Source organism: Pristiophorus japonicus, chromosome 17, assembly GCF_044704955.1.
Source record: "Pristiophorus japonicus isolate sPriJap1 chromosome 17, sPriJap1.hap1, whole genome shotgun sequence".
Taxonomy (NCBI): Eukaryota; Metazoa; Chordata; class Chondrichthyes; family Pristiophoridae; genus Pristiophorus; species Pristiophorus japonicus.
Window position 1 is genome coordinate 10,824,984 of NC_091993.1, and position 14,865 is coordinate 10,839,848.

Consider the following 14,865-nt stretch of genomic DNA (forward strand, 5'->3'; position numbering starts at 1 on the left):
TATTGCTATACTGTTTAATCCTTTGTGTGCTTTGTGCTACACAAATAAAACAAACTGGGGACTGAAGAAATACTCAACAGTTTGGAAATTCCTAATCACCATTATAAATGTATCTTTTGTGTGTGGGGAATTGTTTTTCGATTTATTTGTGCATTGTGCCTGTGAGCTTCCTGTGCTTAAATATTAATTATTCAATAATACACAAGCACTTATCTTACAAGTGTCAAGGGAGATTCAGCACGTTGACATAAATGTGAATGCTTAATGAGGGAGCAGAATTTTGCTTTGTGTCCATTATGTGTGAATTATGTCCAGTGTGAATTATTTAATTAGCTTACAGCTAAACCTATTCCATTTATACATTTTAGCCAAAAGGCTATAGCTGTATATTTAGTAGCATATTTATTAAAAGCACAGAAGAGTTTAAATTTCTGTGAAATGACAATTCTCAATACAGTCTAATCCTGATAATTCAGTTATTTTTCTGCGCTTAAATAAAAATTAATTATCCAATAATTTGATCTAAGCAATGTAAGTCACTTAGAACTGCACTTTCATATTCACAACTGTCTAGCCTTTGGTCTTCCATTCATCATGACATTTCTGCTACCGAGCTGCTCATTCACACTCTCACCTCCATCTTTGATGTCCTTGACCCCATTAAAACCATTCCTCTCTCTCACCCTGGTCGTTCTAGTATGGCCCTCATCTCTGCTCCCGTAATTACAAGGGAGACTTGAATGTCTTTGGTGGATAAGTGGCTTAATCATTCATCGCCAGATCTAGCTGGTCTACATAAAGCGATAATGGGTTCTGATAATCCTCTGCCAAAATTGCTCACTATTCCAGGATTCGTGGAATGCAAGGGTAACCTGTGGCTTCTCTCCACCAAAAACTGTCTTCTTATACCCCTCTCCCCTGCCTCCTCCAATCTCACCTCCAACAACAAGTGCGAGGAGCTCATGGACTTCTTTGTCACAAAGATTGAGACCATCCATTCAGCAGCCTCAGCCGCTTCCCGCCCTTTCCCTCGCACACCGGGTAACATTTCCCCTAAGGTTCCCCTCTGATCTAACCCTGAGTTTGCATCTTTCTCTAGTTTCTCTTCTGTCTCCCACTGCGCCCTCTCTGAGCTCATCTTGTCCATGAGACCCACCGCCTGCTCCCTAGACCCTATTCCCACCAGGCTACTGAAGACTCAACTTCCCTTCCTGGCCCCCGTGTTAGCTGATGTTAACGGTTCTCTCTTCTCGGGTACACTCCCCCCTCCCCTTCAAATGTGCCGTCATTACATCGCTCCTCAAAAAAAATACTCTTGACACCTCTGTCCTTGCAAACTACTGACCCCATCCCGAGCCTCCCTTTCCTTTCCAAAGTGCAAGAAAGTGTTGTCACCTCCCAAATCTGTGCCAATCTTTCTCTCAATCCATGTTTGAATCCCTCCAATGACGTTTCTGTTCCAATATTGAAACGGCCCTTATCAAAGTTCATAAACGACGTCCTGTGTGACTGTGACTGTGGTAAACTATCACTTGTCATCCTTCACGACCTGTCTGTAGCCTTCGACACGCTTGACCACACCATCCTCTGTCAACGCCTCTCCTCCGTTGTCCAGCTGGGTGGGACTGGCCTCGGCTGGTCCCAGTCATGTATCCAGTCGTAGCCAAAGAATCCCCTGCAATGGCTTCCCTTCCTGCACCGTTGCCTCTGGAGTCCCTCAAGGGTCTATCCTTCGCCCCCTTCTATTTCTCATCTACATGCTGCCCCTCACCAATATCATCCAAAAACGCAATGTCCAGTTCCTCATGTACACGACACTCAGCTCTACATCACCACCACCCCTCTCGATCCCTCCACCTTTTCTGATTTGTCGTACTGCTTGTCCGACATTCAGTACTGGATGAGCAGAAATTTCCTCCAATTAAATATTGGGAAGAGGTCCCCTTCTCAAACTCCGTTCCCTAGCCACTGACCCCATCACCCTCCCTGGCCACTGTCTGAGGTTGAACAGAAGTAGACTGTACAGTTCTATTGCAAACTTGTACTACATCTGCAGTGTTTTCTTTGTTTATCGGGATATACTACAACATTTGTATTTAATTTTTTAACATTTTCATGACTTTCAAGTGCAATTAGCAAATCTGATTTAAATGGAATCTCAACCCAGTATAAAAGTGAAATGCTGATTATAGCCTACTCACAAACTGCTGAATGCTGAGTCATCCATTTCGGAACTGTTTTCCCTCCTCCCTCCACTCCTCTCTTGAAGGCAAGGCCTGATGGTCAGGTATAGTTCCACAATGAATGACAACCTTCTAATACCTCACCCAGGTCTCCATTTATTGACAGTGAGTCTTGGCAAATAATTTGACTAAGATGTACCAGTTCAATATAGGAGGGTGGGTCAGAGACGTGGATCATATACAGTAGACACCTCAAATCGCTGGAGAAATACCACCAACGCTGTCTCCGCACGATCCTGCAAATTTCCTGGGAGGATAGACAGACCAACGTCTGTGTTCTCGATCAGGCCAACATCCCCAGCATCGAAGTACTGACCACACTCGACCAGCTCCGTTGGGCGGGCCACATTGTCCGCATGCCTGACACAAGACTCTCAAAGCAAGTGCTCTACTTGGAACTCCTACATGGCAAGCGATCCCCAGGTGGGCAGAGGAAATGTTTCAAGGACATCCTCAAAGCCTCCTTGATAAAGTGCAACATGCACACCGACACCTGGGGATCCCTGGTGAAGGAAGAGCATCCGGGAGGGCGCTGAGCACCTCGAGTCTCATCGCCGAGAGCATGCGGAAAACAAGCGCAGGCAGCGGAAGGAGCGTGCGACAAACCAGATTCCCCACCCACCCTTTCCTTCAACGACTGTCTGTCCCACCTGTGACAGAGACTGTAATTCCTGTATTGGAGTGTTCAGTCACCTGAGAACTCATTTTTGGAGTGGAAGCAAGTCTTCCTCGATTTTGAGGGACTGCCTATGATGATGATGATGATCGGTTCGATCAATATCCATGCACCTGCACTTTACGGCAACAGTCAGTGAAAAGCAATCAAGACTCGGAACCTTGGCTGATTTTTTTTGTTGTTCTTCACCTGCACCTAACCCAGCGACGCGGAGTTAAGTTGTAGTGACTCAGCTGCTGTCTTTACTGAGATTAACGAACTCAGCACCAACCTGAGGTCTTCATACATAGTGTTTGGCTCAGGCCCACTCCATCTACCACATTTAAATGTTAAGCCTATGGTGTAACCCTCTTATTTAAAAAATAAATTGAACAGGTTATGTTCTGTTCTGTTCTGCTTCTTGTCTTCTTGCAGCCCAATTTAATTGCATACAGGTTTTCCAGTAAAGAATCCTGCCTAGATCACCTAATTTTAAGTATTTGGTTACAACTCACTCATCTAGAAATGTCAGATTATGCTACAGTTTTGAGAATCTGAACATTCAACTTGCCATCTCAATAACTTAAAAAAAATGCTTTTGTGATTTGTAACCACATTTGGTATGGCCACAATTTGAACCGGCCACACGTTCTTGTACATCTAAGAGATCCATCAATTAAAGGAGAAAACTGCAATTGCTGGAAATATGAAATAAAAACAGGACATGAACAATACGTCTTCCAGTATCTGGAAAGAGAGAGAGGAAAAAAACCTGTCATGTATCCTACATGGCTACTGTTGGTACTATCACAAGGTGTGCCACCAGAGGGCACAGCAGTGGGAGACTTGTAGGTTACCTGTACAGATGTGCCTGGCCTAGTATAAAAGGCAGGCCACCAGGTGTGATCCTCACTCTGGAGTTAACAAAGGACTAAAGTCACTACAGTTCAAGTACAACACATTGCCACGTGGAGCATCTAAGGACACAACAATTGGCGACGAGATTACGAACTTTCACACGAAAATGGCTACCCTTGGTACATTGCAGCACTTCGCCGATGGTGATGATTGGGATGCCTTTGTGGAGAGGCTCGACCATTTTTTCACAGCAAACGACCTGGCAGGAGACGACCCGGCCACACTGACTGATAAGCGCAGAGCTATCTTGCTAACCAGTTGTGGGCCCACGGTCTATGGCCTCGTCAGGGACTTACTGGCACCAACGAAGACAACGACTAAGACGTACAAGAAGCTGGTAACCCTGATCCATGAGCAACTCAAGCCCAAGGAGAGCATCCTCACAGCCAGACACCGGTTCTACACCCACCGACGGCCCGAAGACCAGGAAATCGCGAAATACGCCACAGACCTCAGGAGGCTGGCGGCACCGTGTGAGTTCGCCACCCATCTCAATGAAGCGCTGCGGGACATTTTTGTCATTGGAACTGGCCATGAGGGCCTTCTTTATAAACTACTGTCGGTGGATACCACAGTCACACTGCAGAAGGCCATCTCCGTGAGCCAGGCATTCATCATGACCTCGACCTGCGGCTCTAGGCAGATGACTCACCCTCAGGACTCAAACCTGGCAGGTACTGTGCACAGATTGGTGCCGTTTAGAGGCTGGATTGTAGAGTGTGACCACTCTCAGGGGAGAGAGAACAGGCCCCCCGAGTCCCTTAACTCAGAGTCCCCCAAGGGGGGCTAATTGAGTAGCTCCATGCTGGCATTGTGGAGGGAATCACAGGGCTCACTAGTGCCGCTTTAAAGACTATGTGTGCAAGAGCTGCAGCACAAAGGGCCACCTCCAGTGAATGTGTAAGAGAAATATGACTCACTGCGTCGATGAAGAGTCTGCAGATGGCCATGAATCCAGCGCAGATTATGAATCGATAGGCAGAGAGGTAGCTCAACCTCACGGTGAGGTATGTAGCATGTTTACCTGCACCACCGAGTGTTCTCCATTGAGGATGGAAGTCGAGATAGATAGCGTTCCAATCTTCATGGAAGTGGACACGGGGGCGAGCCAGTCAGTTATGAATCAAGAAGCCCTTTGAGAGGCTATGGGACAATCAAGCTGAACAACCCAAATTAGTCCCGGTTCAGGCAAAGCTGCGCACCTACACCGATGAACTTATCCCAGTCGTTGGTAGTGCGAATGTGAAGGTACTCCATGATGGCGCGGTGCACAAGTTACCCCTGTGGATTGTTGCAGGTGATGGACCAACGCTGATCGGCAGAATCCATTGGAAGTGGGAAGATTTCAACCCTCCAGCGATCGACGTCCCCCACGTTAGGAGGCACAGCAAGCCCTCACTTGTGGGTGGACTTGGCACCAGTGAGCAGACCAGCACAGCACCCGAGGCACAGACCGCGCAGCACGACCGTGAGACGATCTAAACGCACCTTCCAGGCTCCAGTGGCAGAACTTCGGAGGAAGAAAATCGGATCCAAAGGCGACTTCCCAGCTTCGGTGGCAGAACCCGGGGAGTGAAGAGGATCATCGCAGTCGACATCGTGGATGGAGGAACGATGGCGCCCACACCACGAGGTGAGGCGCTGAAGCAAAAGATGGCCGCGGCCAGATCATGAGGTGCAGCGCTGATGGAGCAGCACGTGGCACCAAACGGAGAAGAGGATTTGGGTAAAGCAAGCAAGGCTCTCTTAAAGGAGGCCTGCAACCTACTACAATTAAAGGGACAGTTCCATACACTCAATCAATATAATAGCAACTGTAAGTTAGAGACAAAATGTGTAACTGACGATCAGAGTTGTGTACATGCGACCAGCGAGGAAAAGTCACGCAATCGCGATCGGAGCTACAGAGTATCCATCATAAGTAATGAAAAATTGTGCGATGCAGGATTTCAACTGCACGCAGCCAATGCAGCGGGCAGACAGCCATCGGGAGCACACAGGTCAAGCGAGCTACCCAATGCTGTAGCCTGCGCCCCGGGGACCAGAGTTATGCACCATGGAGTGTGGCCACAAGCAGCCAATACACACAAGCTGCAGAGCAAGCGACCTCAGCAGGTACCGATACCCTGCCCCTGATCAACTCCACCTCTCAGACACCCAATGGCACCAACCGCCACGAGCCTGAAAGAGCAATCTGTGCTAAGGCGCAGCCCCCAGACCCCATCGCCACCAAGGCCATACCCGGAAACGAAGGGTCACCCGCTACAGTCCCCCCAAAGGGGATCGGGACCAGCCAGGATCCCAAACCAAACAACGCCCAGGCTAGCTAGTTAGCAGTTCCCTGTGCACTGCTAGACGACAGCTCCTCAGGAAGCAGCAGCAACCCAGGGCACAAAGAAAGGACAGGGAGGTCACAGGCATCTGTGAACCGGCCCGATGCCAGGAATCACGGCAACAGCCCCAAGAACAGGCAACTTGAGTCAACCGGGTTCCCACTGCCAGCACTGGGCACCGCGCCGCCACCAGGCTGCAGGGACACCATCCAGCAGTTCTGGAACTAGTTTGTCCTCACACACCAGTCACCCCATCGATAATGTATCTCACCAGTCTAACGTACTTGTCTCACAATGGAACCACAAATGTAATTTGTTTTTTTGAACTTGAATGTATATGAATGCAATGAGCCTCCAGCGTAATTTATATGTGGGAGGGGGGAGAATGGAGTGGTCAGGGACACACACAAACAGCACTCTACTGCATCAACCGCTCACCCAAGATTGAAACGACCTGCCAAGGGTCAATCAGATAGAGCCCAGATAGAGCTAAGCCTAGAGCACAATCGATGCACTAAAGGCTTAAGGGAGAATGATGTCATGTATCCTACATGGCTACTGTTGGTACCATCACAAGGTGTGCCACCAGAGGGCACAGCAATGGGAGACATGTAGGTTCATCATAGGCAGTCCCTCGAATCGAGGATGACTTGCTTCCACGTCAAAAAGTTCACAGATGTTTCAATGATGGACCTAAAATTCCAGGTCTGAACTAAATCTTGAAGGGTGGAAGATGCCTGTGCTTGGATTTTTTTTAATGTGTGGTGACCGTTGCACACCAGCCACCACACGGACTTGACAGAGCGAGGTCTTGGTCCAGTAGCAAGGATTAACCAAGACGACTGGAGACCTGCTCTGCTGCACGGACCTAGTGCGCACACATATCACAGTGTGGGCTAGCCCGTGCTGTCCCTGGGCCCTCGGCTCTTCTGGGCCCCGAACTCGCGCCTCTCCTGGGCCCTGATCACGTCCCCCTACAATCTCTCGCCGCTCCTTCGGCCTGACCTCTCTGCTCCTGCTGTACCTGCCCACGCTCCAATCACCGACCTGGATCTTGGTAACATCCCTTTTCACTGCCGTTGCTCTCCTGCTCCAGCATGTGCTGCCCCCTGGAGTGGTATGCGACCACGTTGCTCCTTCCGCTCCCCGGCCTGCTCCGATGATGCTCGCAGGCCGGGGGCCGCACAGACTGCTGGGCTAGGCCACCACTTTACTCCTTCCACTCCCTGGCCTGCTCTGAAGCTGAAGGTTACCTGTAGGTTACCTGTACAGGTGTGCCTGGCCTAGTATAAAAGGCAGGCCACCAGGTGTGATCCTCACGCTGGAGTTAACAAATAAAGGACTACGGTCATTACAGTTCAAGTACAACACATTGCCTCGTGGAGTCATTCTTAGAGCATCTAAGAACACAACAAAAAGAGGTTAACATTTTGGGTGTGGACTGTTTGCTAAACTGGAATTTCAAAGAAAAGTAAGTTTATCAAGGTGAAACAAAGCAAAACAGGCCAGGAGGAAGGGACCAACAGATACAAGTCAGGAATGCTGACTCCAATCACAGAGGAGATAATGAGTAAATAGCCAAACAAGTTTTTTGAAAAGCTGAAAAGAGCTGTGAAAACTAATGGATGATACGGAAACTCATTGCATTAATAGAACAAAAGGATGTGAAAATAGCTATTGTAAGGCACTGGATAAGAAAGGTGTGTAGAAAGAGCAAATGTTCTCTTCCCTTCCCCTCCTTACAGTGACTCCTCTACCAGAGGAAACAAATAGTCTTTCCCTTGCAACCTATCAACACCCTTAACTTTAAAAAAAACATATTGACCGCAATTTTGCAGTCAGCGGCGAACGAATGGCGCTTGCTGTTCATTACGCTCATAGCTGCCCACAAGCTCTATTGGGCACGGCAACTTACTGTCATCGGGAGTCTGATACAGCACGGTGCCCTCTACAGGGGATCTGTGACCTGTGCGAACAGGTCAAGCAATAACATGTCTCTTCAACCAATCAGATTGAAGAATCCTCACTGAGGCATGCAGAGTCTAAACCAGGAAGTGTAAGTTAGAATATTTAAGCCAATGTAAAATCATGTACATAAAGTGAAATAAAGAGGGAAAGAAAGATGGGATTGAGAGAGATAAAAGCGACAAAGAAAAAGTTAAAAAGCTATTTTTAATTTTAATTTTTTTTTAACAATCTCAACCAATAATTAAAATCTGAAGAAAAGAGACTCCACACTTGTTTTGGAAACAAAATTCCACATCAGAGCGGTTGTTTGGTAGCAATTAAGACTTATCACCAATGTTCCCCCTAAGCGTTGCTGCTGTACAGCGATTGGAGGTCCCACCCAGGCCGCTCACCAGCTGTAACGCTGGAAAAAATACCGCGCCGCTAAAATAAAAATGAGAGGGAACATTGCTTATCACACCATTAAAAAATTTGCTTACTTTTGAATGAACAAGCCCCAACTTTCTGGCATGTTTAGTGAGGTAAGCATGTGTTTGAATACAAGTCTCAACAACAACTTGTATTTATATAATGCCTTTAACCTCCCAAGGTGCTTCATAGGAGTATTACAAGACAAAATAATTCAACACCGAGCCACATAAGGAGAAATTAGGGCAGATGACCAAAAGCTTAGTCAAAGAGAGAGGTTTTAAGGAGCATCTTAAAGGAGGAAAGAGAGTTGGAGAAGTGGGGAAGTTTAGAGAGGGAGTTCCAGAGCTTGGGGCCCAGGCAAGAGAAGCGATTATAATCGGGGCTGCTCCGCGAGGTACCGATGTAGCAAAGCTTGTGGAGGAGCAGGGCAACTTGGACAGCAACTTCCCAATTTTCATGTTTAACTGTGCATGTGCAGTTGCTGGAAGTTGCCGTCCAATTTACTCCTTAATAATGGTGAGCGCTAAATAGCAAAAATTTGTGAAATGCACAGAACGTATTCCCAGCGTTCCTTTCCCTCCTGAAGATCAGTCATAGGCAGTCCCTCGAAATGAGGATGACTTGCTTCCACGCCAAAAAAGGATGAGTTCACAGATGTTTCAATGAAGGACCTGAACTACATCCTGAAGGGTGGAAGATGCCTGTGTGTGGATTTTTTTAACGTGTGGTGGCCGTTGCACACCAGCCACCACACGGGCTTGACAGAGCTAGGTCTTGGTCCAGTGGCAAGGATTAACCAAGATGACTGGAGACCAGCTCGGCTGCATGGGCCTAGTGCGCGCACATATCGCAGTGTGGGCTGGCCCGTGCTGCCCCTGGCCCTGAACTCACGCCTCCCCTGGGCCCCGATCACATCCCTCCACAGTCTCTCGCCGCTCCTGCTGTATCTGCCCACATTCCAATCACCGACCTGGACCTTGATGACGTCACTCTTCGCTGCTGTCGCCCTCCTGCACCAACTCGCGCTGCTGCCTGAAGTAGTATGCCGCACACTGCTCCTTGAAGATAGAATCCTGTTGGAAGTACATTCCACCTCATGCTGACCGATTTACTACATAATAAGGGTGAGCACTGAGCCTCACTGTTATTCCTACTGCAACTTCCAGGCCATGATAATTATGCATTTATTGGCTTATCTTTTAGTGTAGGAGCTTCTTGCTTAAGTATTTTGACAATGTTCACCTCTTTGCTATCTAAACTACCCATTATATTATAAGTTTTGCCACTAAGAGATGAAAAAGAAGGCTTTTATAATCATGCTAATAACTGGAAGAAAGGAGGAAAGTTTTGGAAAGGGAGGAGGAAATAAGAAGTAGTCTAATTGTAAGTGAAAATTGAAAATCCAGAGGTGTTAAAGGAGCACAACAACAACTTGTATAAAACATCACAAGGCACTTCACAGGAGTGTAATCAGAAAAGAAAATTGACACTGAGCCGAAGAAGGAGCCCTTAGAACAAGTGACCAAAAGCTTGGTCAAAGAAGCAGGTTTTAAGGAGCGTCTTAAAGGGGGAGAGAGAGGTGGAAAGGCGGAGAGGTTTACGGAGGGAATTGCAGAGATTCGGACCGAGACAGCTGAAAGCACAAGAGCCAGTCGTGGGGTGAAGGAAGTCAGGAGTGCACAAGAGGCCAGAATTAGAGGAATGCTGAGTTCTCGGAGGGTTGCGGGGTTGGCGCAGGTTACAGAGATAGGGAGGGATGAGGTCATGCAGGGATTTGAACATAAGGATGAGAATGTTAAATTTGAGCCGTTGGTGTGATGGGTGAACGGGACTTGGTGTGAGTTAGGATTCAGGCAGTAGAGCTTTGGATGAGCTCAAGCTTATGAAAAGTGGAAGATGGGAACCGGCTAGGAGAGAATTGGAGCTTTGGAGCAGGTATGCCATTATATCCTATAAAGCTTTGTTAAAGAAATTGTCATTGAAAAAGTTGTTGATGAGATTCATCAAAACTTTAAATCTGCACACACAGTAAATAATCCAAGGTTTTAAAGCATTATAAAAGGATTCCATTAAATACAGATTAGAAAACAAACACCAGGTGAGAATGTCGAAGAGTTTTCTTTAAATGCATGTTTTAATCTCAGTTCTGCAGGAAAAGCTGTGCTCTGTAGATAGTGTATTTACACTAACCTCAATATTGGTATTGTACAATATATAAATCATTTATTGTTATATGTTTTGATCAGTGTTACATGTATTGTTGTTGGAATTTATCATTAATGCAATACTGTAACAATGTAAAACCTCATTTTCTGAGAACAATAATATTGGCTTGTGATTGTAAATATCACATCCGTGTGCCAAAACTTCTAATACCCTCTATAGCTTGCCTCATTTTCGTAAATTAACTTTAAATCACACAAGACATTTATTTTTCATCTCCAGTGTAATGCCAATGCCAATGGAGCAATAGTTTGGCTGAACTAGATGACTGCTTCATCAAATAAACCTTATGATTTAGATTGTTTTGTTCTGAGACAGTAGGGAGGCATAAAGATACCTCAAGACACTGAGATCTGACTGAATAACGTAATAATGACTAGACATTTGAATAGTTCGCTCTTCCCAACTTCATTCATTCTTAAGTACGCCAGCCCTGATGCATTACTATCTGAGGCACTGGGTTGATAACTTGGGCTGTTGTCCAAAGCTATTAAAAGATTATTGATGTGAACTGTTAAATAAGCTTTATCTTTTCTTCAGGAGTCATGATGATGATGCCACAAAAAAGAAAGTAAATTTGGTATTTGAAAAAATTCAGACCTTAAAATCAAAGAGTGCAGTCAGCGTGGAAGGGCAAAAGGACAATAAAGTGAGTTCATTTTTGTGACATGCTAAGTAATTACCTCGTAATTTTGCACTGTCGATCAAATCTACCTGCCATTTCTTTGTAATATTAACATTTTCTTGTAGCAGTTAATGAACTTGCATTTATGTGGCTTATTATCATATTCTTTCTGAAGTACAGCAGTCAATTGTGATAAATGACCATTTAATTCATATAAGTTGAAGGAGGAATGTTGGGCAGGACACATTATATTGCATAAAATGTGACTAAAATTATAATTTAAATATGCTTATTACGGCTATGTATCTTGGGTAGACAGTACAGGTGTGCCGTCCAGAATCCGGAACCCTCAGGACCGAGGCCGTTCTGGATTCCGCGTTTTTACGGATTTTGGATCGTCTTTCTGATGTCATGAATCCAGAAGGGGGCGGGGGGGGGGCGTGGGGAGCTCACCGAGGAGCTGTTCGGGCTGGTCATCAGACGGGGCCCAGCCGCCGAGGAGAAGGTGTTCGGGCGGGCCGATGAGGAGAAGGTGTTTGGGTGGGCCGGTGAGGAAGCCCCGAGGTAGCGGTGACGACGGGCAGTGAGGCGAGGCCCGAGGTCGGGCAGCGGCAGGACCTTGAGGTCGGTAGGGGCGACCTAGGGTCTGGATCCCGGAACATTTTACGGATTCCGGACGACCCTATCACCAAACGGTCCGGAGTCCAGATTCCGGAACATTCCGGATTCCGGATTTTGGACGCTGCACCTGTATTGCATTTCCCAATCTCTCGCTCAGTGTAGCAGCCCGAGTACAATTGAATACGTAGTTGCCATTTGGTACATAGCAGTAGGTGATGTTAAGCAAACATCGAAGCTCAAACCAGTGACTGCTTGTGACTTCTGCTCGCATGGAGTTGCAGAAGAGTTTAAAAAGTCACACTTGTAGGAAACCTAAATCTCTACAGTTCATTAATTGATGAACCTTTTAATGAACTTTTGAGAAACAGCACCAACTACGCACAGTTGCCATGATAAAGTTACAGGTGTTTTGACAGACAATTATGTCATGATTTGTAACACAAAATGGGATGTCAACCATAGTACAGAGCTTAAAATAGGTTAAAATTCCCAAATACACTGGACTTATAAAATATAGGTCAGTTTGAAAAATAAATCTTAGCCTTTAATGTCGCAGTTCCTTTTCCAAATATTTTTCAAATGTTATAAACATTCTTGAATCATTCACCGCTTTCGTCTCCAACAAGGAACTAGAAGCTTAATGATGCTGTTCTAGGATGCAGTCAGACAAAAGATAAGTTTTATTTTTCCAATGCAGCAGAAGTACAGGCTGCGGGTATTTGAAATCTTTGTACTTGACTGCGTCTTACATGAATTGATAAGTGAACTGTACTGTAACATTTTAGCAAACTGTTATGTTGCACTGTCCAATACGGTATGCCATAAATAGTGTGTAACAGGAGTTACAATCAGTCCCAGTCTGCTTCCAATGTAATGTAAGGAAGTCGGGTTTAATTCAGTAGAGAAGTGAAAACAATTTGAATCCTAAATTCCCAAACAATTTCTATTGTTACTGTATCTCACATGTGCTTGCATTTTTCACTACGATTCCTATACCATTGCTGTTTTGGCCCAATCATGTTACTATACTACTGTTTAGACATCTGAACTATTATATGGAAGCAAGAAGATTTTACTGAGGAGGAAAGACTTGCATTGATATTGTAGTTTTAAGTTGTGGTTTTGAGGCTGATCCTTATTGGTGAATTTGTGTTTTATTGAGGTTATCTTTGCTTTTGTGTCTCATTAGAAATAGTTTCTTTCGAGTTGCATTAGAAGCAGGATTCACACTTCAGGATAGTTATGCTAGCTCTAGAAAATGTGGCCCCATTAGATAACTTGCATTAGGATTTGGAATGCGCTGTCTGATAGGGTGGTGGATACAGCTTCAATAGTAGCCTTCAAAAAGGAATTTGATAAATCCTTGGAGAAGAAAAAATTGCAGGGATATGGGGAAAGAGTGGGGGAATGGGACTAACTGGATTGCTGTTCGAAAGAGCTGGTGCAGATTCGATGGGCTGAATGGCTTCCTTTTGTGCTGTACTATTAAATGATTCTAGGTCATGGAGGCCTCTTTAATATCCAATTGCATTCCAAACTGCTCGAGGTAAAAACATCACATAGTATACACCTGTCACCTGTTCAGGCCCAGTGTTAGATTTCTGAAGGATTAAAATCATTTTTCTAGGGATTAACATTTAACACACGTACTGCTTTTGTTTTCTAATTTTATTCTTATTTTTCTATCCTTCTCCTCCACTCCTGAAAGTGTTGACTCCAAGCGTGCCAGGTGCCCTCTGATACCTTGCACAAGTGGCCATTTTTCAAATGGGCAGGCTAGACAGTGAATGTTGACAGTGGGGAGACAAGTCTGATTCTGCCCCCACCCAAAATCCACAAGGAGCACTTTGCAGCATGGATCATAGAATTGTGATCAGCAGCGAGGTCTATCCTAGCTCAGGTTACTGCTACCCTAGTTAAGGTTAACTAACTCAATATAGACTGGAAATTGAACCCAAAAGAAGCAGTGTTTGAACAAAGTTAAGGCATTTCCACCATAATGTGATACTGAATTAAAGGGACCATTTTACAGTTTAGCTGTACAATACTAGTCATCATATACATTTCATGTCGGTAACTTAGAAATAACCTACAATGGAAGTACAGTTTGCATTCATTAATTGCATTAAAGATTTTGTAATCCATTCATGGAACCAGCTTGTATTACAGCTAGACTTGTGCAAAACCATAAACAAGTCTGTATGCTGTGTTGTTTTTTTTTTCTGTTGCAAAGTTCAAGAATTAACAAAGGCAGTCATATGCGTGGATCCAAACTTTTGTCTGTATTTGGATCCGGTCTGATCAACTGAGGGCACTGGGAGGGTAATCAGAGGGATTGCCATCCCGAGCTGTTACGTACTTCTTATTTGGCTGCTTCAGCGTGACATTGCTGGACATCTGGAAGCAAATCATCAGGCCTCCTTCAATTAGTGCACAGACTAGGATGACCAGAGGAGACTTGGAACAATGCATGCTGAATATTGCAGCTTTAGGTTTTCTTATGGACACCAAGGACATAAAAGAACAACATTAAATGTTCATGTGCTATTAATTGGAAGCAAATGTTGTCACTCTCAACCATCTAGGAAATGTTTTTTTGTCACCTGGGTGTCTGACACCATCATATTTGAGCCTCAAAGCTAATCGACTGAAAATTAAGGAGGTATAGTTTCTCTTTGCTTGATACGGAATGTGTGCACTCTTCCCTAAGGATAGGTCCCATTTATCTTGGAGACAAGTTTGCAGAGCCAAAGCTTAACGATCCCTAAGCTTGCACAGGGGTAGTGTTAGAATTCAACCAGCTAAAACTGTGCAACTTACCAGCATAGAGCAGTGCTAGACTATCCACCTCTTGTCTAATCAGGGCCA

At 45.4% G+C, this 14,865-nt stretch overlaps 1 protein-coding gene across 3 annotated transcripts in view; it reads left to right on the plus strand.

Moving 5' to 3' along the window:
• Positions 1–14,865, plus strand: part of cgnl1 (cingulin-like 1) — a 168,672-nt gene that overhangs the window by 53,855 nt on the left and 99,952 nt on the right. For all 3 annotated transcript variants that reach the window (XM_070858356.1, XM_070858358.1, XM_070858357.1), the window contains exon 4: positions 11,292–11,400. In XM_070858356.1, coding sequence (XP_070714457.1) covers positions 11,292–11,400 — 109 coding nt within the window. The remainder of the gene's footprint in view (positions 1–11,291; positions 11,401–14,865) is intronic.